Source organism: Phoenix dactylifera, chromosome 9 (genome assembly GCF_051530095.1).
Source record: "Phoenix dactylifera cultivar Ajwa chromosome 9, Ajwa_hap1_PhDact_Kaust_v1.1, whole genome shotgun sequence".
Taxonomy (NCBI): domain Eukaryota; kingdom Viridiplantae; phylum Streptophyta; class Magnoliopsida; order Arecales; family Arecaceae; genus Phoenix; species Phoenix dactylifera.
Window position 1 is genome coordinate 27,359,000 of NC_143198.1, and position 25,494 is coordinate 27,384,493.

The window sequence follows — 25,494 nt, forward strand, 5'->3', positions numbered from 1 at the left end:
TTTTCTCTGTTTTTGGATCATATTTGGCCCTTCGTTTTTTCACCAATGGCGGTAGTATTCTGCTGGCTTTTGAAGGAATTGCAACTGTAAATCATGTTTATAATGGCTGAAAATTTATATTTATAACATGCGTAACCTGAGCAATTGGCATCGGAGAAGGAGATATATAAGAAAGGTTTTTTGTTTTAAAATTTATATCCATCCTGCAGGCTCCAGCAGTTGAGAAAAGTTGGTCACTGACATTGGCCATGTCCCTTTTTTACTGCACCACTTGGTCTCCCAGCTACACATAATCTACCATTTGTCTCATGAGAGGAACTTCCTTGACCTGTTTTCTTGAATTGAAGACTGCTACTCGAATTTTGTTCCCTTTCATTTGGTTAGCACTGGTACTCCTACTTGCCTTGAAGAATTTTAACCATGCAGGAAGTGCAGTTTATTGTTGTCATTGTATTAATGTCATCGTAGCTCAAAGGTAGGTGTCTTATTCTACCAAAAAACAGCTGGTGACTTACTAAAGAGGTGAAGTCTCAGGTTGGGACACCAGAAGTGCTGATTGGCAGTGAGGTTAGCTCTGGCAGGAGATAATGAAATGTATCAAGAATTGATGCAAGATATCTTTGCAGAGATGATGGTATGACCCATAAAGTGTGTCGTATCACAATCACTGATCAGGAGCAGATACAAGCCGATCACGATCGTCTTGTGTTCTGTGGACTTGAGCACAAATAAAGAATTTAGGATGGTTTTGCCAACTTGAGTGTGTGAGCTGGATGAATCAAATGAAGCATGAGGGAGTGAAACTGGTGGATGATTTCCATTGCAAATCAGTTCTACCATGACTGGAATCCTGTACTAAATTGGTAGATTATACCCTGGAAGAAATTTCAATGTAAGCTTTTGGTCTGCTATCTATGTTGCTGATATGAGACCATCCACCTACTTGCAAGATCACACATGGCCTGATGGGAAGTCGTTGGTGGGTAACCCTCATGGTGAATACAGTGATTGCATAGTGTTTTTTTTTACTGAAATGTAGCCTTGGCAAACCTTAAACATGATTATAGTACGCTTCTCTCTTCCCTTAATTGTGACCGAGTGTTTGCATTCATTGTCAGATATCGACTTTTAACCTCTTATCATATCATACCTGCAGAATTTAAAAAGTACAGATCAATAGACAATTAGTCATGATCTTCCCAAACTATCACCAGACAAGAATTTTTCCAAATTATAAGATTCAGAACTTCTTACCAAGAAACATTCATGTTGCTGAAGAATTATCAGAACTTATTTGAGCAACACTCACAGATCAGTGATTTGTAATGTTACTCCCTGTCATTATGGTGCTTGTTAACCAATTCAGAAGTATACAAATAATGCAACATCCTGTATTTTTTGTCCTTGTTTTATGAAATCCGAACTTGAGGACCTTCGCAGTTTTCCTGATCTCAAAACTCAGCCTAGGCGAATAATTTAACAATGCCAAACTTCTGACCATGCAACAAGAACACATTGTCCTCCATCATAACCAGGCGTTACTGTGTAACTGCATAAGCATGGCACCGGCCAGCCTTTCTGGAGGCCGGCATATCACCTTGATTAAATATTATATGTAATAATACAACATTAGTTCGAGATAAACAAAACTCAAGAACCAGCTCATATGCTGCAACACACTTTTATTTAGTTGAGTACATCACTCGTGGTAATCAAAGAAAACCAAGCCAACAACAGGAAGCTGGTTATTCTGGTTCAATTCTTTCCTTTCAGGATTGGATAGACTGAGTTTTCATACTTGCCATCCCATCTGTAAATTGATAGATCAGAAATTAACAGGTTAAGTAAAAGGAACTTGAAGTACCAGCTCAGGAAAAAGGAAGGAACTAGAAGTATGTGTGAAGTAGAGGTTGTCACAATGAGTATGACCTGCATGATTCCTCAGCTGGAATGTTGAGTTCCAATTCAGCACTAAATGGTTCAAAAATGAGGTCAACTTTCTCATTGGTCACTTCTTCAAGGGTTGATGGATTCCACTGCATAATTGCAAAAGAAAAAAAGATTGAGCATGGCATGTGTATTAGTGCATTCATGCATATGCGCACGCATGGAGAAACAGAGACATGTAAGTGCAGACAGACCACAAACATGCGTGCACACGTGCACAGATAGACAGACACACATACACAGAGAGAGAGAGGGGGGGGGGGGGTACCTTGGGAGCATTGTCTTTATCAATGCTAAGAGCTCGGATGCCCTTGGCAAGAAAAAAATACATCAGTTTTAGCGAAAATGTGTAAAACATTCAGCGGATGGAAAAAGAATCTAAGTGCTGCTGTATAAGCTAAAGGAGTTGCAGGAAAACTACAGTGCTCCCCGATACCTCATATATATCACCAGAGATCACTGATCTTAGCAAATTCATGGTAAGTCTGAACTCTTTCTTCAGACACTCAGGCAGTGTTTGCTTCCTTCCTTCTCGAATCTGCACATAAAAGAAAAGGAGTAAAAACAAAATGGAATGATAGACACCCTTGTTCTCCCTCAAGATATATGTTTATAGAATGAAAAACCCAATTATGCCAAAATAAAATAGATGATCTTCTGTGACAAACTTTTTGTATATTCATTTATAACAAAGAAGCTCATGAAAATGACTGACTGTTAACATATTACATACATATAACAACTTCCAAGCTTTAGTTGCATCTTTACTCTATATAAATATGCATGAGCTCACATACATGCATTTACCAACTACCTAGGATGCATACATGATTTAATATATGTAGATTTACTTTCTCCTATTCAAACTGTATACAAAACATCCTTTCAATATCAGTAGCTAGGGGTTTATATGTCGCAACAAAGAAGGTATCGAAACTTGTTACCGATCTTAATGTTATCTTCAACCCTGTGGGAGATGATCTTTTTAGCCCTTTGAGCACTGCAGCTATCCATTCATTTCCTTCTATGGCTGCTTCAGATCCCTACAAAAAAAGCAAAATATGATTTATAAGGAACATATAAGTCATGATGTCACATGTCATGTGTTGATGCAATTTAGTCCGTGACATATGGATCAGTAATGATATCATTCTTCTATAATTTCCTTAACAATATGTTTCTGTCGGCATTTTGGTTTTACACCTGCGCCTTAAAGAACAACATATCCTATATCAAGCATTGCCTTACGTGCTCATTTAGACTCCTAAGTTGCCTGAGCTCAAACTGTGAAATAAGGTAGTTGTTTGTGACATGTTCCTCTCTTGCATGAAGGTGCACTGGCTAGGAATTTGGCACATAAGATTAATTGCCTATCATGCAAAACAGGTTGTTTTGATGGATCATATGTTGATCCATAAAGCCAATCCAAAAACCTGGTGTTGTTATGCCGTAGCAGGTTTCATTTCGGTAGGTTATATTGGTCTTCACATAAAAAATATCATCTGTAAATAACCATAAAAGGTGATAACTAAAGAAGGAAGAGCCAGGCTCGCCAGAAGATCAATTTAAGGTGGCAGAGAACAGAACAATATGAATATAAAGCAAGCCATGTTTGCAACTTTTAAAGGTCTCCAACTGTTGAGGATGTAAAAAAAATTCCTCGAATACATGTTGAAGCCAGAGTGGAAAAGATATATTAATTCTTTGTTTATATAGTGGATGGATATGCCAAGGGCAGGGTGCTTCACCACCTAGGCAAGAAACTTACTTAGAACTTGAGATAGAAACCATGAAATCAACATGAGTATTATTTAACAGTTGTTGCTAATACATGCAGTTCAAGGGAGATTGCTTTCAAGAAACTATGTTGCTAATATTGACTTTATGATCTGCAGTTTAACCATGCTGTAAATTCTGAGATGTCCTCTTGATCTAACCCCCTATCTCTCTCAAATTTACAATTTTTCTGACAAAAATATGTAGTGAAAGTCACTTCAAAATTTAGTTACTTCCTCAATTTGTCGAAGTAAATGATCTGCCATCCCTTTCTATGCACATAATGACATATGAGTTAGGACTTGTCTTTGGCTAAACGCCACAACTACCTTGTTACTCATGGCTGTCCAACATAGGAATCTGGATTCCACTACGTGTAACTGTAACAAAACTATATTATATGAAGGTTTGTCCATACAATGGTTGGAGCCCCAGTTCCTTTCAACTCCAACTTATTTATTATCTTCATAGCTAAGTAGTCTTCCACACTAAAATTGTCATTTTTGCCAAAAAATTCTGTAAAAACTATGGCCTTTGCATACAAAAACACCCAATGTTTCCTGGAAAGCTCTCTTAAGGAGATGTGGTCTCGCAAAAAGTGGCATTCTCCAGCCACCATTATTTTTCTTTCTTAGATTAACTTTTACTTGAAAGTAGCGTGGGCTAAGAGAATTCAATGAGCAGTCTTGCTTACAAGGTCATGAAAGGTATAAGAGTCTCCTGACTGTGATGCATATGGAATTTTTGCTTAATAGGAGGGTGCAAAGGAGGAAAAGAGAGAGACAAAGGAGGGAGGGAGGGATGGAGGAGAGAGAGGGCTCAAAAGCCCTCATCTCATCTACAAAGGGTCACCCCTATTTCGAAACAAAATAGTGGCACGATACGGGTCTGTATCGTGCCAAACTGGTCATCAGCCAACACAACCTTCGGTACCAGCTCAACGAACCTTGCTGCAGATCAATTATAACAGAAGAATCAAGAGACAAGAACGCTATGGACGATCTAAACCTTGCTCAAGATGTATTGTCGTGATAGGTAATGCAAAATTGGGTTTAAAAAGCTGATAATGGACAAGCATCTATAAAAACTTACAAATGATTTAATGATCTCCTCCACAGAGTCCCCACAGAAGCACTTATTGATTGTTGAAAGCCTACAAAAGTGAACATTAGCATTCATATGTTAGTTCATTTTTTCAAGAATATATACATTCTACTTTAGAAATAAGTAAGCCTTGTTACTTGTTTAAAACACTTTCTTCATCAGGCTGGACAGCAGCCGAGAATTCTTCAATTACTAATCTGACTTTATTCTCATCACCTGAATCTAAGCTCAGTAAACGTTTTTCAAGCTCTTGCAGTTTCTGCCAAGTACATGCAAATGTCATGTTATAAAAGAGCCTGAATTATTGTCTATCACTGAAAAATTGTGACTGATGTCGAACACAATAACCCTGAATGGAGGAAACAAATGGCACTAATTGCAGGTACAACAAGGGCATGGATTTGGCATATATATTCACCCAAGCATATTCACATTATCACCTTGTATGAACCAATTGAATTATTGAACTATTTGGCTTTATCTAAATGAGGTCAGAAAAGAAGCAAATGAACATCAAAAGTTGTTCTTACCTCAGATGGGACAAAATGGGTTGCAAGACCAGCAGCAACCATTTCCTTTCCACTTAGCCTTGCACCAGTTAAAGCCAAGTATTCCCCTGTAAATTTACCCAAGAAAGTGCACGGAACCAAATGCATTATAACAGATGTATATGGTGGTGTTCATCATTATTGGTGCACGCAGAGGAAAGCGGTAATAATTATCAGTAAATACATATGTATCTTTTGCTGCTGGCGCTTTTGGTTCAATACCATTTCAGAGTCGAGATCACAATATGAAACTTCTTGCAAAGTGATAGGTGCTCTTATAATTGCACTCTCCACTCCCATCAAAAATAACAGAGAGAGGGGGTGGGGAGCAGCAAAAACATTTTGTGCCACTTATATTCATTTAGTTACAAGCTTACCCAAATATCCAGGAAGCCGTGAAAGAATGTAGGAGAAGCTGCAGTCAGTATGAAGTCCAATACTTGCTTCGGGCACAGCAAAGACCTACATATCAGAAGATTTTAACACGGAAGTTTACAACACTTTGAAATTTATCTGTAACATACTTTGGCTTTAAAAGATGAAGGGAAGTGCCAGAAATAAGCAAGCACAAATTCAGGTTACAAATTCAAGAATGTCTATACTTTTTACACCAACCAATATGCAGTTTGGGTAAGTCAGTACGCACGGTTTTCTCTGTGACAACAGAAAATTTCAAAGGGACGACCATAGCTCCACCTCCACCCATGACAAGTCCATGAACAAGGGCTACCTGGAAAAACCACAGAGTAAATCACCATACAAATTTGGCAAACGTTTAGCAAAAGCAATTCAAACTTCGAAATAGCGACAGAGTTAAGAAGCTACCATGGTTTTCTTATATGTGTGTATGTGATAGCAAAGCCAGTACATTCTATACACAACTTCAAGACAGGAATCATCTGCCAAAAGAATAACACTACTCATGAGTAACTCCTCAACAACAAAACCATGAAACATGGAACCAGATAAAGTATAAATTGTGCTCAAAGAAAGCAAAAAACGACTAAAATTCTGAGGAGTGTTCTTTATTTTGTTGCATGCGAACCTGATCTCCCTTCATAGAACATCTTTAGATCCCCACCAGCACAAAAAGCTCGCCCGGCACCCTAAAGAAGATTCATATACATATCAACATCGGATCGAGATCAAACTAAACAAAATCAATGCAATAAAACAAAAGATCAAAAGAAAATCCTGTTATTGACAGCAACCTTGAATATAACCAACTTTGCATCATCATCCTTTTCCCATTTTTCTAGAAACTGAGCCAGTAGATAAACCTGCAGTCATTTGCATTTATGAATCCAGAGTAAATATAAATGTAATCGTTTCTGGGGCTGGAATACAAACGGTGCATATAGGCCTACCACTTCCGACGAGATGACATTCAATTGGCGAGGCCGGTTCAAGGTGATCAACCTCGCATGGTTTCTCTCTTCTCCAAGAACAACCTGTCGGACAACAGCCTAAACCCATTCAGCAGCCGGAACTCGAACATGTTCTAATTCTAGTAAAGGGGAATCTATTATATCTCGATGCTCGGAGAATCCCCATATCGAGCTTTTTTTTTAGAGAGAATCGAGTACCTCGTTCAAAGGCTCTTGAGCCATTTGAAGCGCTAAAATGAACTGGAAGCGCCAAACAGATTAGAGAGGAATCAGGAGCGATGCGGAAGAAACCTGCAGAAACCCAACTAGTAAAGTTGCCTGCCTTCTACTGCTGGTGAGAGAGGAGAAATGGAAGGAGGAAAGGAGGGTGGGGTGGGTATTAGATGGAAGGGAGCGAGGCAGGTGGGTCTTGGTGGTAGGTACCGGTTTGACTATTAGCATCTTGGGGCAGGTTGAACATAAGATACTGGGAGAGACGACCTGTAGATCTCCATCAGACAACCATTCGGCTCCCCAGGATCGCGGCTGCCTACTTCTTTTTTTTCTTTTTTCTTTTTTCTTTTTCTTTTTCTTTTTTTTGGGGGGGGGGGGGGGGGGGGGGGGGGATATTTCATACTTCCCGGATATGAATACACCCAATAAAATCGAAAAACAAAAGGCCCCAAAGTGCTCCGGGCATCTCTCTCTCTCCAGACCATACGGTACCTCCTGAGTGGCCCGCAACATATGCCGCCACCCAGTCGGCCGCCCCATTGGCCTCGCAATATACATGTATGGTCTGAAATGTGACACACTCCTTCGCCATCTATTGCGGAGCAGGGGGTGAACACCCCCATAGCTGCTCAAGCCATTTCGAACCCAGCTGATCACAATGGCTAAATCTCCCTCCAGTAGGACTGAACTCGCCTGAAGCACTCGCTGCGCGTAATACAGACCCATCCAGGCCGCCCGCAGCTCCGCTCCAGGAACCGAGGTGTCAAAAATCTGCCAGCCACCGTTGCCACCACACTAGAGCTCGGCCCCTTGATGGCGAATCCAGCCCCTCCTCTTCTACCTCCATCCAAAACTGAGCCATCAAAATTGACCTTGAGAAAGTTCGAGAGTGGAGGCTCCTAGATAAAGAATACCCTATGTGGAGCAGCCGAAGTAGTACGGAGGGCTCAGATGTTCCGAGCTATCAAAAATCTATGAGCTAGGTCTGCATGTATGATCTCTGCTGCCAGAGCTCGAGCTCGCTCCATCACGAACTGTAGTGATGAGTTGTTATCACCGAAAACTCGGACATTTCTGGCCAGCCATATCTGATAAGCTGTACAAAACACCTGAATAGCTATGCTGCACATCTGAGAAATACCAGCCCATCGCTCAAAGGTGGCAACTTCTAAGTGGCCACGCATATATCTACCGTAAAGCAAATGGTACCATAGGCTTGAAGGTCTCATTGATAGTGGAGGAGTTTTTAGCGGTTCGGGCGGCATCTTGTTTTTTTGACTGCATTAAATGTATTCATACTAGAATTCGACTTATGGAGGTATGTACGTCATATAGAAGTCATGTTTTCTTTATATAAATACTTTATTTGCATTGCTGATGACATTAATCTCTCCATCCACGAGTGCTGTGAAGTTTACCGGCATAGAATCCCCGTGGATTTAGCGTGGATCCCAGACAAAGATTTGGTTAATAATGAATTATGATTAAAATAACCATGTACTATCATTAAAATTAATATTTTTTCATCTTTTCATGAAAATTCTAGCCCGCTACAATGTTCTGGTTTTACCTGAATGCCGGTTGTCTACCTCAAAGTATATGTTTCCACGGAGGAGAAGAAAAACAAAAACAAATTAAAAAATTAAGGATGCGGATTAAGTAGTTGTAAAATCTAAATTTTATAAAATAATTTAACAAATATGATACGAGGAGGGTGAATTTTAGGCGTTTGAAGTAACCCAACGATAACCAATGAGACCTGGCCAGGGTCCGTGGTTAGCACCGCTCTTGTCGCATCGAGGACAAGCTTCAGGATCAAAGTCATCAAGGAGCAACTCCATCATACTTTTTAAATGTCAAAAAAAAAAAAAAAAAAAGGAGCGAAGAGGACTACCGGCTAAGGATAACGCATGGAACCGTTTCTTTCTGTAGGAATAATTTTTTCTTTCTAAAATATTTTTTCTGACAACTAATAATTAGATATATGATGTCAATTTTTACATATTTAATTGATCATAAGAAAAAAAACACGTTTTAAAATGACTTAAATTTAATTAAACATTCATTTTTTAAAACAAATTATATAAAATATCTGTTATATTCTTAATAAAAAAATTATTTTTAAAAAAAATTCAAAAAAAAAATCTCACTTTTAGCCAGTGTAATTAGATTTTTCAGCGCATACAGGTATTTTAGATGACTTATATACATCTTATTAGGCCCACAATAAACAACAGAGCGCACAGAATTATTATGCTTTTCTACAACTTGGCAACAGGATTACATTTGCAGGCGTACAATCTCCCTTGAAGGCAAGTAATGTCATCGTAATTGCAACAGGGTCTGATCATGACGCACGAACCACTTGGTAAACAGCCTGACCAGCCAATAAGCAAACTTCACTGATCGTAAAGCTCCTCAATTAGCCCTGGTCGACTGAAGACTGAGGAGCATCTAAAAAGCTCGAGCCAGTCCCAATCCGATATTAGTATGATATTGATGGTCACCTAACACGAGCTGTCGAGTGAGATCATTGGCAATTGGGCGGATGTCGACTATGTAAAACAAATTAATCTCGTCTCACAAGCCAAAGCAAATGGTCAATCTAGAATCAACGTAATTGCTGGTGGAGTTTTAGATACATTACAAAAATATCATGATTAAATAATGATAGAAGAAAGAATACCATTAGAGTGATTAAATGTATCTTGCTGCAGAGTCGGTAATAAAATCATTATATATTCTAAAACAATGATTACTGTAGCAATTAATTGACAACTACCTCATCACCTACTCAGCATTTAGACTTCAGAGGCAAAAGGACAGTATGATTCTAAAATAAATCTTGTTTCCACTTTGAATCATTATTATTTGCAAATAAAACATTGGTAATTCATAAGTAATATTTCAATTGAAAAAAGAGAAATAAATCAGCTTTCTAAGGTCAGCTGCGGGACATAAGGTTGCAGGAACAAATGCAGATACCCAAGTCTCAGTGAAACCCTCATTAGCTTGTTTTCTCCCTCCAGGGCTGCTATAGGCACAGACGGCAAAAAGCCATCCATAGAGACTTAAAAGCCCTTCAAACATGGGAGTTGAGGACTCACATCAAATATGTGCAGAAGTGGAGAGAAGTGTGGTTTGAGCAGAAAGGAGGCAGGTATCGCCTATATAATTCTGTTCAGCTCTTCGTGGGATTACAGGTCTGTAGAGTTGGCTTCCAGCTCATTTAATTTCATACTACTTGCATTTCGTATGTACTGCAGCATACAGGAATATCACAAATTTGTTTACATTACAACGTAGATATAGTCACTACAAAAACATTGTACTTAACACTAGAAGCAACATTGTACTTAACAAATTCTGCAATCAAACTTCATTGAAATCCAACAATCAGCAGCTAATTTATACCATATGTTAACAAATTAAGTCTGCGCTCCAGCTGAAAGAAGGCACATACGGCCAAGTTAAATTTAGGGGGTGCAATCAAGCCGCCGAGTCAAATAACTAGAGGATCGAGCTCGACTCAATTCAAAATGCTTAGGCTCGAAACTCAGCCTAAGATTGATCGAGCCTTAATATCCAAACTCGAACTCGACTTAGTTATAAAAAAAAAAAAGAAAGCAATATCCGAGATCGACTAGACTCGAATATCAACCGAATCATACTCGAGCTCCAGTTCAAGCTCGAATTCGAGCTTTGGTTATAATTAAAAAAATATAGTCAAAACAAAATATAACATAATATTACATTTTAAAATATTAAATTAAATATAAATAAAATATAATATTATTTAAAATATATATACTCGAATAGGCTTGTGGGCTTTCGAGCCAAGCTCAACTCAAAAAATTGTTCGAGCTACTAGAGCTCGGTAATAGTCGAGTCAAGCTTAAACTCGAGTCGAGCGTGAGCAGCTTGCGAGCTCCTCAGCTCACTTGCACCCCTATCTAAATTGCAATAGTTGAGACACTATGGTATCACATAGTTATCATACAACAATGCATCCACATACTACAAACTAGAACAACCAAACAATGCAGATAACAACAGCAAACAAGCACACCAAAAACAATGGCGATACGAGCAAAAAGAAAAAAGGGAAAACATCAAAGAAAACTAGCAACCTCACCAACATTGTTGCTCTATATGCATCAAAGGGGGAAAAAGTGGGTAAATCTAAAACTCCACATTGGCAAATCTAGCAAATAAACATGATAGAGTATATACATAGAGGCATTGTATGCTGTACCGGCCCGAACCATACCCAATACAGGCGGCGTACCGAGTGTTGGTACGCCAAAAAAACTCAGTATCATACCATACCGACATTGTGCTAGTGTGGCACCATTACAGGGTCCAGTACCGAACGACGAACCTTGCATAGAGGCAATTGAAAGCAAATCCAAACATATGATAATTGCTGATATGAGTTGTTGAGATACTGGGGCATCTGATGGAGGCCAATGTTTGAAATGTCAAGCAATTTCATATTCACAAGCCGTACCAACTTATGTGCCTCTAATCTAACAAGACAAGCAATGTGTGAGGTTGCTAATAATAGAATGTTGGCAAGTGGTGTTTGTCATCAACCAAACTAGAAGGCAAATGGAACTAAAACACCAGATCACCAAGAGATATAGGCAACAGGGAAAAAAAGGAAACCAAATTGTAAATTGGTAACCTCGGCAAAGTTGCCCTGCTATGTAATGTCCTAAACTTTGCCTAATGATGAGAAGGTATGCACATCAAAAGAATTTGGAATGCTGTCGTATAAATATTCTGCATGTCACTCTGCCATTATTGAGTGGCAGATAAGAGGAATGCAGCAAACATAATTAAATAGGTAGCTCACGTTGGCTAAAATCTTCAAAAAAACCACATAATTGCAGGCGAACACATTTAACACACCAAGAGGCATTTTCTAGTTTTCAGGACATATACCTAAGTACATATGTAGCCATAATGCGACACATACAAAAGCAAGGCTAGTTTACTAAGGTAAAGAAACATTGAAAACCATAAAATCCTTTCATAAAAGCTAAATATAGCTTATTAATCAAATGCATTCAAGTAAGCAAAACCAGTTCAAAAGCATTCAGTACAAGATGGAAAGCATGTGAATGCACTGTGATAACAAGCAGTAGCTAAGATATGAGGTAGTCCAGAAGAACTGCTAAACTAGCCAAACCTTGCACCTCAGCTGTTATTTCCAAGATATCCAATCACAAAACTTTAGAAAACCAAAATATAACTCATTAAATGAAGTAAACCAAAATTTCCAACCACAAATATGATAAATCCAAAAATATTTCACTAAATAAGTTTTCAAACAAAAGAAAACACTGCATAAACTTTAGACTCACTTGAATTTCTGCCTTCATGTTAGAACATCAAGCAAGATAAATTACATGAACAAGTTTGGCCTTGATGCCTTGTATGTGGTTTTCAGCTTCCTGCTTGGTGGTCTAACCTTCTTAAACACCAGGGGAAACTTGATCTTGGAATCATGAAATTGCTTGGTATTCTCTCTCTTGCAAAGCTTAGCAGGGATTGTGGCTGTTTTGATAATTTGTATACAGTGAGACCTTACCCGATGACGAGAGGCCATCTCATTGTACATTTGTTCAACAGCACCATTTAGAGTAGTATCACGAAACTCCTTGTACATGTTGTGGTAGCCTGTTCTGCTCTGATAACGCAGCCAAATTCCATAGTTCTTGATCTTGGTTGGTTTTCGCTCAAAAATCTAAAAACCCCATATTAGTTGGAATAAATTATAAGAAGGAAAATGAACCCACCATGAAAAATCAAGCACCAAAACTCATAAGCAGATCAAACCATTAATATACTAGAACTAGTATGCAAGCCAAGTGATTGATGTATTGAGGAAAGCAGGCTATACAAATAAAACCGAATATTAGTTATAAAGCACAAAATTGCACTAGCAGTCATAAGTGACTTGGCAAACTATTTGTTTCAGTAGTTCTTTGCCTTTTTAAAAGAAAGAATCAGGCAAGAGCCCAATTATTTTCCACTATCATCCCCTTAAATCTAAGTAATGGTGCCTCCAGCCAATTGATCCCTTAATTGTTTTCAGTTTTTTCCTAAGCCAAGCAGCAATCCACTGAGTATGAAATAACGTGCACGTTATGCATCAAGCATGATTGTTTATATTCATAATTTAGAACATGACAGATATATAAAGCATGTTGTCAAACGCTTGGGACAATTAAGTACCAACAATTTGCAATTACATGTTGTCAACATGGAAATAAGCCTCACTATTCATCATGAAAATATGCATGAAAAATCATCGAAAGACCTTTCTGTCAATCAACATGAAAATACTCTTTTTTAATAAAAGTCAGCCTTAGATCATTCGCTCTCAGAAGCATAAGGAAACGAAACACTTCAGACGCTGCACTTTAGAAGCTTAGAATATCCATTTCAACAACTGTGTCATGTCATTCCAAGCATCCAGCAGTTGACGAGAACAGAAGAATCAGGAAAAAGGATCCTTGTGATTTCATACAAATAAATGTTTTTCCCTTAATCCCCTCATCTTGCCAGTATAATCAAGAAGAATACGCTCATGGAAGCAACTCATGCCGAGTTCAATCAGCCAACAAAATTCATAACTCAGACCAGCAAATCTCAGGTACATAAGAAGGAGAGAACATATTGGTGATAGAATTCAATACTCTCAGACTACTAAAGGAACAATACTAGGAGAAATCCCATTTGAAATGGATGGTGTGAGTTTGTCAAATGCTCCATCAGTTTCCAACTGAAACTAAAACACCATCAATCTTAACAAAAAAAAAAAGTCTAATAAGAAAAGGAAGTTCACAGATCAAAGTTTCAAGAATCGAAGCTAAAACAGAAGAGGGGAAAGAACGACAACCTCGTTGATCGCCAGTACTTGCCCGTTGCTCTTCTTGACTTTCTTAAGCTTCCTCAAGAAATACCTATTGTGCAAAATGGTAAACCAAAAATTGGAAAAAGTTTTTTAAATACCTAAAAAAGACTCAGATTTAGAGTTCTGTGGATCGGGTTCTCGAACGCCTACCAGAACTTGGATTTGGCGCGGACCTCGTTGGTCGCCCACAGCTTCATCCGATAGATCTTCGGATGCTCATTGGTCGGAGATGGGAGCGCTCTCCCGACCACCTGATACTGATGGAACTGCGATCAACGAGCAAAGAACCAACAAAACGCTAGAAATCATCAGTTCCAAAGACTCGAGAACGCGAAGAATCGAAAAGGGAATCAAAGACCGCATCAAAGTACCAAAATCTATGGGATTGGACGGAAGAGGGAACGCAGGAACTCACCCTAAACGCCACCATCCTAAATGTCGCCTTCGCTTCCTCCTCCCCTTCCTGGTGAAGCGCTGGCGGCTGAACCCCGGATCGAGTAAGCGGTTTATTTATAGTGCATTTTTGGGGATGGTCGGATGGCTAGTGTTGGAGATCGGCTACCCTCATGGGGTAGGAAATTGGCCCAGAGGAGATGTTGGGCTTTCCTTTAACGGGCCCATTTCGTGCTGCACGCCCCACAAATTGGGTGCAATTTGTTTGGCCTGCGCTCGTCTAAGGAGTGACACCTTAACCCAATCTTGTCTTCCGCTAGTTATTAGGCGGCTTGTAATTGTGCATTTGTCTTGGGCTTTCCTACAAAGCTTGATAGGGAAGCCGAAGCTCCATACTGAATTGTGGTTGGAAGAACAGCTCAACCATGCCGTATGGTTAGCCCCCTGAAGTATGTGAAAAAGCTCAGAAATGAATAGTAGCAACACTCGCACTTCCCCTTCCTGCACGACATTTGGAGGATTTCGAGGGAGTTTATATCCCTGTGAACAGGGTTACAGATTGAGATGTCTTTTATATGGTAGAGCACTCTGGAGGAACATTGTGAATTGATTTGTCGGTGACTCTGGTTGCTTTTTACGATATTTTATTTTCTGATTTTGTTGGATATATTCATCGCGGATATATATGATCCATCCGTCTTATCAGGAAAAAAAAAAAACAGCAACACTCTTTGTCTTGACATCGTAGAGATAAAAGTAACTCAAAATATCCCTACATTCATCTATAATGTTGGAGTACTTGAACATCAACTATCAACGTTTTAAAATATAGTGCACATGGTATAGACGCACACATTCTTTATATACAATGACCCAAAAAAATAACTCAGTGCTATAACAGGATCACCATTGCTTATCCATCATTGCACAATCGTATATATTAACTTCTTCAGCATTCCTAATATAGAGTACTTTATTGAGATTATTTTCAGAATCGGCCATATAATTGGGAAAAAGAAAGCATCGACCTAACCACATGTTGTGCATTTGATCTAGCGAGCTTTTTAGACAAATACAGTCATCCATCTGTGCCTTATGAAATTAATGGAAAATCCTACTCCTATCACAACTGCAAACATGGTCGTTGGTGCTCTCTGTTGCGCTGTTTGATCCAATTAACAAATATGTCAAACGTTAACTGGATTTTCATAAGGCAGAACATAGCCAAAAATATGTCAAAGCAAAACACATGTATCAAATGTTAATTGGATCATTGCCGTTTACCAAATGCTCCTTCTTACCGAATCCAGAACATGCAGTACAGATTTGAGGAGCATAACTTTTTTAAACCTATGAAGCCCCTGCTAGTATCGCACAAGATGAGGTTAAAGGAAGATAAGAGTGATAAATAACAAGATACTGCAATAATATCAGAAGATTTTTCTTTCCATCAGTTCCTATGGCATCCATACACCGTTGAAGGTGTTTTCTAGAAGCTTCTGATATTTCATTTCTTTCATGTCCAAGAGATGATAAAAATAGCGAGGGCAAAGTTATAAGGACCTTCCCAAGATTAAATCTAAACTGAATATGGGGAGTGGGTAAAATATGAAAGAAACAATTGCAGAACACGGGAATTTTAATCACTCTTTAGTCGCATGCAATCATACTAACAAATACAAAATCCGCACCGGCTTACATATTGAATAAATAACTTCTGATTGTTTACAGAGTTTAATATTTTGATGAACATGCATACTATAGGTGTCGAACAGCAGCTTGTAGATGAATCACCATATATCTGCTCCTTTTGTTGCCCCTAGAAGAATAGCAATTGCAGCAAGAATGGCCTGTTCAAGACAAGTCAAAGCTTAATTTAATAATATATATATATATATATATATTCATTCCATTCTCATAAGAAAATAGAGTTTTGAATCATAAATACATTGAGAAGACAAAAGAAAATCAGTCCGGGGAAAACCTGAAGCTGCTATCTTTCAGGATTGACCATTTTGGAATAGAGATATATTAATATTAAGTATCTTAAACACCAGCAATTGTTGCCCAGTAACTCAAGAATGCCTCTATAGGGTGCCAAGTTTTATGTCAGTGGCTCAGCACAAACTCTTTACAGATCCTACCTAAACAAGTTCTATACCCACTTTTTATATCTTACCCTTCTCTGTTTGATCTTCCCATAATAAGGCTCTAAACCCACAACATAAACCTAAATTTTCTCATGACAACTACCTAGTTTACATATAATGCAACTAATGAAATACCAAAAGGTCATAAGTTCTACCAGTTTAGACCTGGTTCACATCATAAACTAGAATCAGACTTGAGAAAGTGCAAGGGTTGAATTAGAACAGATGACAGGCTGAATGATGTTCCAGAAGTTGCATGTCATTTTATTGAATCAAGGAAGAGATACCACCAAAGCACTTCAATATGAGAAATTGCCCCTGGACTAGCCAAGCCCTCCAAACTTGGAATCATGTGCTCCATCACAACACCTTGGCATTTGGGTAGGGGAGGGGTGGTAAAGGGTGTGTGAGGGGTGGTGAAGGGTGTGACAAGATTGCACCTTATTTGCCAAATGGAAGGGAAAAGACAGACCCTCATTGCAGTCGTACCAGACCCACCTGTCAGGGAAACATAAGCTTCAACACCCTTGTTGAATTAGACATTGTCGTGGTCCGCATGGAGGCCTTTGCTATCATCCATCTTCTCCAGTAGTCCTACTAATTAATCTTTTATAACAAAATATAAAAGATTAATTTCGTAGACAGTGAAGCCTCTAGCTTATTCACTCTAAAACATCAAAACAGAGAAGCAAAACAAGAAGCCTATGCGCACATTGTTGTAACATTGGGCAGCCAGTCATTAAACCAACCCCTCCACCCCCAAAAGATGAGCATATATGGTCTGTCATCTTCAAGAACAATATTATTGTAGAGAGTAAAATTTGACCTGATTAGTATGACTATCAGATGCAAGCAGCTATGGACGGCAATACACCAACTTTTAGGAACTGTCACTATTATCTCCTTGTGAAGCTCCAGCACCAATAATTTCGCAAGGAAACTCCTAAATAATAATCTTTTAACCAACCAAGAAAATTGAGGATTGGAAGTAGCTAACCTCTGATCGAGGCCCCCTACAAGCTTAATTCCTAAAACCTCAATTCTAATCAATTATGTTACATCATAACAGGTTAAGAACTTAAGGTTTCTGTGTGACAAGATAGTCTTCTAACCACTGTGTGCATGAAACATTGCCTGCCTACAATGTTAGCTTTTCTTTTTTCCTTATTTTTCTTAAAGGGGGCTTACAATGTTCAGGCTTGAGCTAGGAAGAGAACAAGTACCATAATTTTTATTTTCTAGAAAACCTAACTCATCGGTGCATTCCAGGTAAAGCTGATCATGGGCTAGGCTTGGGCACAGAAAATATCAAATTTTACATAGGCCCGGCCTGAAGCCCGACTAAAAATGAATAGAGTTTACGCCCGAGGCCTAGCCCATGATCAGCTCTAACTCTAGGTAGGCCTGTAAATGGATCAAAAAGCTAGGCTCTATCATCCAAATCTAGTAATCCAACAAATAAGCCAAATGTCAATCTGAAGAATCAACTTTCCAATCTATAAATTCAGTATAACTCAATGGAATCTGAGAGATTTGGGTCACAAATAGGGGTACGAGTCAATCACTGGTTACCCGTAACCTGTGGGAGGTGGCGGAACTATGACTAGGGTAAGGAAGAGAATAAGAGAGGATTAAGAAGACAGAAACATGCACGTACACATGTGACCAGTGAGTGAGCAGTGGATAGGTACCACATAGGGTTGTTACCTCCCCTTGCAGTCATGGTGGAGATGGGGGAGATCAATAATGTATTCATTATTAGATCTTGATCAATAGTTTATATAATGTAATAACAAATTCAATTTGGATTATTATGAAATTGAATTGATCTTGCTGCTGAGTAATTAAATACAGGTCATAAACAGACCAAAATGGCAAAATTGAGTACCTAATCCAACTAATTGAGTCTGATTTCGATCACAGCTGCCTGTATGAGGATGGAATCTGACAACAACATAGTTCCAAGACATAACAGGCATTGAAACAATTCTCTAAATATCGCAGGCACAAACAGAATTCCTCAAAGCTCATCCCGGAAGTACTTCTATCACTATAAGGCAAATACAAGTACTGCAAAAAACCTGACTTGATTTTCATAAAAATCGCTTATTTAGTAAGCAATGCCGGTTAAACTGTATGATTTTACTCACAACGGCACATGAGATACATGTTATATTTCGAATCTAGCCCTAATAGTCATGTGTTCTATGGCCACTTGTATCACTAGAACAATATACAAAACATCCGGGTGCATTTCATGAAGAAGCATGCAGATTTTGTCAATTTCAAGATCTAAAGAAACAGTTGCGAAAATTAAGAGATTGGAATTAAAACAAATATTCTACAAAGTGACGATTTTTTATCTCACTGTTGTAACAAATGCTCCATTAAAAGCTAACTTGGAGGATGACAGAACAATTTCAGAGTAAGAGAACTTGAAAAATGGTTGGAGAAACAAAATGGATAATTGTAAATTACTCTTTACCTTGGTCATTTTCGAATCCAGTTTACATGCACATATAAAAAGGCATTCCACAAAAATTGCAGCTAAGAAAATGCCATGTGATTCATATCAAAGACCACGAAACATATAATTCCCTAGTACATATACCCTAGTTTATGGGGTTGCTTCATATCGTTTTTTTAATGTACTTTCATGTAGAAGGAGCAGGTTTGATTTTGAATTAAATTTTCAAGAAGAAATAATTAGACGTAAATATCCATTTAAGGCAGGTAGATACTCTCCCTCAGACCTCCAACAACATAGTTTTTGTTTAATCGATTTTATCTGAAAGATTGTTAAGAAGATTAGCTTTCTGGTTAAAACCTACTGACAAGTAAATCAAAAGTATAACTTATGGCTATTGATGATTTTTTACTTTCCTGAATTCCTGTGGTCCAAATCAGGTTATTATACTACTAAGGAACTTGTTAGTCAAGCCATATAGTCATATTCTGTTAAGAAATTGTGGAAAATAATAGCAGTTGTCTTTTTTCTCTTACCATATGACTCAATTGTCGATGTAAGTTCTTAAGTGTTAGGATTCACACCTGAGCACGATCAAAGAAAAATTTCCTAGATCAACTTCTTATCTTCTTCCTAAACTCAATTAGACTTCAAAAGATACACAGAACTATGATGTAATATCAGTAACAGTAGTTTATATCAGCATCACATGGATTGGTAATAAAGCATATCCATGTGTTTGAGCATGGTAGAAATTCTTATGCAACTTAAAATAAAAACCAAATTCCATTTTGCAAGCTGTTCTGTAAGTATCAATGGAGGACCATGGCTATAAAGATGAAGGCATCAAAATGAAAATGAAGCCAACAGCAACTAAAATCTAAGTTAGTGAGTATAGGTAATAGATATAAAAGCAAAATGCTGTGATTGCCATATTTTACTCAGATCAAGCAAAGCATATGAACATATAATGGAAGTAATCAGAAGAAATAAGATATAAGCTTTACATAGGAAGCTAGATTAGATATGTTACTTACAGCAATAGTGCAAGCAATGAACCCTGGTTTCTCTCTGTAATCTATTCTGACACAAAGTAGAATGAAAGCTCCAACATACCAGGGAATAGCAGCAAGAAAGAAGCCAATGATAAACCTTTCAAGGTTAAAATAAAAACATCATAATTAGCCACCCACTTATATTAGCAAACTTCTTGAATCAATGCTTTTCACTTTCAGAAGTAGTTCAAGAAAAAGAAGGTTAAGCAGTTGACCAGCAATTTCATCCAGCAAATGATACAATTCTACAGATTTAGTCTTCAAAAGCATCAGTTATAGTTTAAAAAGAATGAAACTACGATTACTTACAAAAACCAGCCAATACCAATGCCACAGCAGGGAAGGCGTGGCATTCTTAAAGGTCTTCCTTCAGCAACTGTAGCATAACCTATAGCAATCAGAAAAATCAAAGAAAATAGTTAAATGCAAGCAGTCAAATATCTATAATTTTCTTCACATGATATATAGTTATTTATTCGAGAAATATGCCCAAAGTCTTATCAACTAAGACCATGGAATAGTTAGATATGTTCATCCCAAGCAGCAACCAGGCGAAGCTCGCTTTCATAAATCATATGTGGAAAGGTGTCCTGTTTTTTACAGATTCAGAAATACAAGACAAGTTCCCCATATATAGATATGCACTCAAGCATGAAGATATATATACGCATGCATATACAACTTAGAACATTAAAGATTAGTGAAGGACAATGCTTGGAAATTAACAAATTATGCATAGCAAACTCTGAATTACAGAATAAGTGAAAATAGTATAACTAACTTGTCAATAAATATGGAACCGATACGTCCTTGTTTGTAGAAACCTCGTGAAGTTGATTTTCTCCCTATGTCAGCAATGTCAAAGAAGTGATTTATTTCACAGGATAATACTTCACCATTTATGTGGATGAAGAGATGAAGTTAGTCCCCATGCCTTAGTGTTAGAACTCTCTACTAAGGCTTTCTTGGTGGCTGAGTGAAGTGACTTGAAGTCTAGCTAAGATGTCCTTGGATTCGCATTTTTTGCAACGGCTGCATTTACATTGTTAAATTTTGTGGATTCACTTGAAAAGATCATATCACTGTTTCAAATTCTTAGTAGGAATTGATACAATAATGATTAAAAGAGGAAATTCATGCTTGCTTTTGGATGCCCAACCTTCACAAGCATCGCTGCCATCTCCGGCTGGAAAAAGGGGGAAAAAAGATATTGATCTGATCCACGAACAGTTTGTATTTGATGCTACTCTCAAGACTTGGAGGCTTTCACAGTCAAAAACCAACAGCAGCTAGTAAATCAGCGACATAATGAACTGTCTGGCAATGTATAGAAAACCTAGCTATATTCTAGGTGGACAAAGCACTGGTTTTCCAAAGAAGTTCATCTAGTTCATCAGCTTGTTGTCAGATGCCTTATGAGCTATATTACTCAGAAGGAAACAAAAACAGAAAAATTTTGAAATCTAATGCACATTCCAACTTCCGAGCATGTTTGATTGGGGGGGGGGGGGGGGTTGGACTCTGAAATGGGAATAGAAATGAGCAACTCCCATTCCAGCCGTTTGGCTGGGGTAAGTCCCATTTCCATTCCAACTTCAAGGGAAAATGGAAATACCCCAATCTCGCAAAATCCAATCCCTACTCTTTTCTGGTATTCAAATCTCATTCCGATTCCGGTTATGGACCAAACACATTGGGGGATATGGCCATTCTGATTTCTATTCCGATCCCGATTAAGATTCTGGTCATGAACCTAACACGCCCTAACTGTATTATGAACTAACTTAATCATATCAAAATCGCATCTCTAACTTCTTCCTATTGAATTCTTCAGTGCTGAATTAGAGAATAGTGAAAATCGTACAACTAACTTGATTGTTGAAACCTCGTGAGGTTGATTTTCTCCCCGTGTCAGTAATGTCAAAGAATTGATTTATTTCACAGGATAACCTCACCATTTATGTGGATGAAGAGATGAAGTTGGTCTCCGTACCTTAAATTATCCAAGTGTCAGAACTCTCTACTAAGGCTTTCTTGGTGGCTGTGTGAAGTGACTTGAGGTCTAGCTAAGTTGTCCTTGGATTCGCATTTTTTGCAACAGCTGCAATTACATTGTTAATTTTTTTGGATTCACTTGAAAAGATCATATCACTGTTTCAGATTCTTAATGGGAATTGATACAATAATGATTAAAAGAGGAAAATCATGTTTGCTTTTGGATGACCAGCCTTCACAAGCATCGCTGCCATACTTCAGCTGGAAAAAGTTGGGGGGTGGGGTTGAGAGGGGATATTGATCTGATCCATGACCAGTTTGAATTTGATGCAACTGTCAAGATTGGAGGTTGACAGGCAAAAACGAACAGCAGCTTGGAAATCGGTGAGATAATGAACTGTCGGGCAATGTACAGAAGACCTAGCTATATTCTAGGTGGACAAAGCACTGGTTTTCCATAGGAGTTCATCCAGTTCATCATCTTGTTGTCAAATGCCTTATTACCTATATTACTCAGAAGGAAACAAAAAAAAAAAAAAAAAACAGAAAATTTTTAAAAGTCTAATGCACATTAAGGGCATATTTGGTTGGAAAGAGTTGGACTCTGTAATGGAAATGGGAACGAACAGCTTCCATTCCAGCCGTTTGGCTGGGGGAAGTCCTATTGCCATTCCGATTCCAAGGAAGAATGGGAGTGCCCCAATCCCGCAAAATCCATTCCATACTCTCCTCTAGTATCCAAAATTTGATTCCAATTCTGATTCTGATACCGGTCACAAACCAAACACATTGAGAAATATGGCCATTCCAATTTCCATTTCGATTCCAATTCCGGTTGTGAACCAAATGCACCCTAACTGTATTATGAACTAGCCTAATCATATCAAAGTCACGTCTAAAACTTCTTCCGGCTAAATTCTTCAGTGCTGAATTCCCAAAACGAAATGTAAGTGTTGCCAATAACCCAGAAGGGCATGGCATCACATTTCAATGCCAAAGCTTAAATTTGATCAAATATAGAAGCAGAAAATCATCCAAATTCCTGAACCAACTCAACCCCAACTAATCCAACCCAACTGTGTTGTGAACCCCGACGAATCAAGAAACCTGGCTTATCATCCGATCCTCAATTGTCCATCAAATTATATCAAAAGACCCTCATTTCAGAAGTAAAATATTCGTCCCCGTCACAATCTCACTAGTTCCCTATCGTAAAGGTAACCCCAAACTATAGCAATTATCGCTTTGAAGGCTATTCTTCTTAAAAAAAACAAGAGATTCAGACCAATTGAAACAGAAATTTATCTAAAATTTCGTATGTCATCTGTGGTTAGACATACCTGGAACGGATTGGTAACCATGAGAATAGTAGGGAGCGCCTGCAGAATAAGGAGGGGGAGGATAAGATGTCGGGGGAACGACCCCAGGCGGAGGCGCCGGCTGAGGGAACCCGATCGCCGGCTGAGGATAGCCCGGGGCGCCGCCCTGAAACGCCCCGTACTGCTGGTGATGCTGGTGGTGACCGCCGTCGTAATGATCGCCGATGATTCCCCGGCTCTTCCCGTCGTCTTCGCTCATTTTCTCTTCTTCTCTCTAGGGTTTTTTTGGGGATGGTTTTTTTCTTCTCCCCGTCGTCCGCGGCGTTCGATCCAAAGATCTTATTACCAACTTTTTGTTCTCCCTTTGGTATGAAACTCGCCGCGGTTTTGAGTACCGGTACGCTTCCCAGGTCTTGTCCCCCAATTGTTAGAAACAGAGATACTAACGCCCACGTTACCACTGCTGGCCAGCCAAGAATGCCCGAACCTTTGAGGGTAGTAGTGTGCACCCGATTCTAGCAGCTCAAAAGGCTCTTCTTCACATGGAGGAGATAATCCGCGGTGCTTCATCGGTATCCTTGGAGTTGATCGGGAAAATCTGGATTTCCCCTACTGCTCATATAACGCCTACGATCATCTAGTCTCATGGAACCTCCATCTCCGGCTTCCTCAAGATGAACTTCGATGGTAGTGTTGGCGATGATAGCTGCATTGGAGATGTGGATTTTGTTATCAGAGACCACGACGCCCATCTGATTGCGGCAGGGGACCAACGAATCTTCCACACTTCTGTAGTCAACGTGGAGCTCAAGACAGCATGGGAGGGAATCATCTATACGAGACAATCTGGGTGCTGACCGGATCCTGCTCAAAGAGGACTCGGCCATGGTGATTACGTGGATCCGAGATATGGAGCCCGACATCATGTCGAGATTGCTGATCCGTAACGTTCGCCGACTCATGGGCGTGGATAATCCGTCATGGGCCAGACATGTGTACAGGGAGACGAACAACGCGGTTGCTTCATTCGCTGCCCATCACTCAGGAGTCTTTGTTTGGGAGGTCAGGTGTCTGTGCCTCAGCCTCTGAGCTATCTCTTATTTTCTGACTCTATTGCCCACACCCAACTGCGGTGGGTGTGAATTGTCGTTGTATAAAAATTAAAAAAAAAAATCACGGGAGCACGGAACTTTTATTTTTGGTTCGAGTTCCCGATTTGCTCTTCTACAAACCCTATTTTGTGGCGAGTTGTGAACTTGTTCGGGGAACTGAGTTGGGAAGCACGTTAATTTCTAGGTATTGTCGTCCGTCGAATCAAGGAACGTGGGGATATTGCCGTTGGATTACGACGTTTACGGACTATAAATGTAGACTCTGAGTTTTGACTCGGAGAACATCGGGCTTCAGAATGCATCGGGACCCACTCTGGCGGTAGGCTGCAAATTTGGGGATGCATTTGTGTATTTCTAAGTCGGGTTACCTGTGATCTTGTCCTGCGATTCGTGCAATATATGCGATATTCCGACAACGCTGTTGTCGTTGCCAGCATTGGGCAAGAGGAAGGAAAGTTGGAACTTATAATAAAAATTATATCTAATTTAGTTAGATTCTTCTTCTAAGAAAGAGAATGCATTCAAATATATATCATTAATTATTTAAACAATAGAATATTTTTAGTAACATGCGATATTACAACCATCCATATATACTTTTTCAGCGTTCGTGATCGGTGTGCAATATAATTTTACAATAATTATAAATTTTTAATACATTTTCTATATGTGTGACATGGTTATTTTCAAGATACCTTATTGCGCTTTTATCTCCATTGAAGATAAATCTGCAATCTATTACCATTGTCTATGTTCATGTCCAGAATGCAACAATCTGGATAAACCTTCTAAGCATTTTGGTTGTTTTTGTGATAAATATTCTCTATACAAGCCATCACAGTATTGCATTATATATGTGTGTGTGTTTGGATCAGAATATTATGATCATAGGTGCCGGCAATTACTTTATTCAACATATGTACCCAAAAATATATGTACAATATTATTCAACACGATGATTGTTCTTTTGAAAAAAATGAAAATTAAGATATTTTCGGTTGATAAAGAAATAATATTCTAACATAAAAACATCATCCAAAAAAGTTAAATAGCATGTGTAACTCCTCCCTATAGCTTCTATGGAGTGTAATGGTGAGCTTGG

General features: G+C 38.7%; 3 protein-coding genes across 6 annotated transcripts; all 3 read right to left on the reverse strand.

Moving 5' to 3' along the window:
• Positions 1 to 1,538: 1,538 nt before the first annotated feature.
• Positions 1,539 to 7,296, reverse strand: LOC103713223 (ATP-dependent caseinolytic (Clp) protease/crotonase family protein). Its single transcript, XM_008800075.5, has 15 exons — positions 6,962 to 7,296; positions 6,743 to 6,826; positions 6,587 to 6,655; positions 6,421 to 6,481; positions 6,201 to 6,274; positions 6,022 to 6,105; positions 5,753 to 5,837; positions 5,358 to 5,443; positions 4,965 to 5,086; positions 4,816 to 4,876; positions 2,892 to 2,990; positions 2,384 to 2,485; positions 2,216 to 2,257; positions 1,930 to 2,036; positions 1,539 to 1,810 (listed from the first exon to the last, which is right to left on the reverse strand). The coding sequence occupies exons 1-15, from the start codon at positions 6,983 to 6,985 to the stop codon at positions 1,756 to 1,758; spliced, it is 1,155 nt and encodes a 384-aa protein (XP_008798297.3). The 5' UTR covers positions 6,986 to 7,296; the 3' UTR covers positions 1,539 to 1,755.
• Positions 7,297 to 9,166: 1,870 nt separating this feature from the next.
• On the reverse strand, positions 9,167 to 14,468 carry LOC103713222 (large ribosomal subunit protein eL20). 3 transcript variants are annotated; one of them, XM_088704728.1, is made up of 5 exons: positions 14,317 to 14,468; positions 14,052 to 14,167; positions 13,887 to 13,950; positions 12,346 to 12,728; positions 9,167 to 9,483 (listed from the first exon to the last, which is right to left on the reverse strand). In XM_088704728.1, the coding sequence occupies exons 1-4, from the start codon at positions 14,329 to 14,331 to the stop codon at positions 12,387 to 12,389; spliced, it is 537 nt and encodes a 178-aa protein (XP_088560854.1). In that variant the 5' UTR covers positions 14,332 to 14,468; the 3' UTR covers positions 9,167 to 9,483; positions 12,346 to 12,386. The 3 variants fall into 3 exon arrangements, with proteins under 3 accessions (XP_088560854.1, XP_088560855.1, XP_008798296.1); XM_088704729.1 differs by having other exon boundaries at positions 9,167 to 9,493; XM_008800074.5 differs by lacking the exon at positions 9,167 to 9,483 and having other exon boundaries at positions 12,243 to 12,728.
• A 1,447-nt stretch (positions 14,469 to 15,915) lies between these two features.
• On the reverse strand, positions 15,916 to 23,946 carry LOC103713221 (large ribosomal subunit protein eL20z-like). Of its 2 annotated transcripts, none has more exons than XM_039131599.2 (4): positions 23,302 to 23,946; positions 20,276 to 20,354; positions 19,949 to 20,063; positions 15,916 to 16,144 (listed from the first exon to the last, which is right to left on the reverse strand). In XM_039131599.2, exons 1-4 carry the CDS (start codon positions 23,537 to 23,539, stop codon positions 16,085 to 16,087), a joined length of 492 nt encoding a protein of 163 aa, XP_038987527.1. In that variant the 5' UTR covers positions 23,540 to 23,946; the 3' UTR covers positions 15,916 to 16,084. The 2 variants fall into 2 exon arrangements, with proteins under 2 accessions (XP_038987527.1, XP_038987528.1); XM_039131600.3 differs by having other exon boundaries at positions 15,916 to 16,164; positions 23,302 to 23,772.
• Positions 23,947 to 25,494: the final 1,548 nt, after the last annotated feature.

Coding starts and splice junctions, on each gene's coding strand:
- LOC103713223 (XM_008800075.5), bottom strand. CDS start 6,985: ATGGCTCAAGAGCCTTTGAACGAG. Junction 6,827..6,961: donor CTCAAGAGCCTTTGAACGAG/GTACTCGATTCT, acceptor GTTGTCCGACAG/GTTGTTCTTGGAGAAGAGAG. Junction 6,656..6,742: donor ATGTCATCTCGTCGGAAGTG/GTAGGCCTATAT, acceptor AAATGACTGCAG/GTTTATCTACTGGCTCAGTT.
- LOC103713222 (XM_088704728.1), bottom strand. Junction 13,951..14,051: donor CGCGCCAAATCCAAGTTCTG/GTAGGCGTTCGA, acceptor TTTGCACAATAG/GTATTTCTTGAGGAAGCTTA. Junction 12,729..13,886: donor AAGTACTGGCGATCAACGAG/GTTGTCGTTCTT, acceptor TGGGGTTTTTAG/ATTTTTGAGCGAAAACCAAC.
- LOC103713221 (XM_039131599.2), bottom strand. CDS start 23,539: ATGAGCGAAGACGACGGGAAGAGCCGGGGAATCATCGGCGATCATTAC. Junction 20,064..20,275: donor ATTGGTATTGGCTGGTTTTT/GTAAGTAATCGT, acceptor TAACCTTGAAAG/GTTTATCATTGGCTTCTTTC. Junction 16,145..19,948: donor TCATTGCTTGCACTATTGCT/GTAAGTAACATA, acceptor TGTCTTGAACAG/GCCATTCTTGCTGCAATTGC.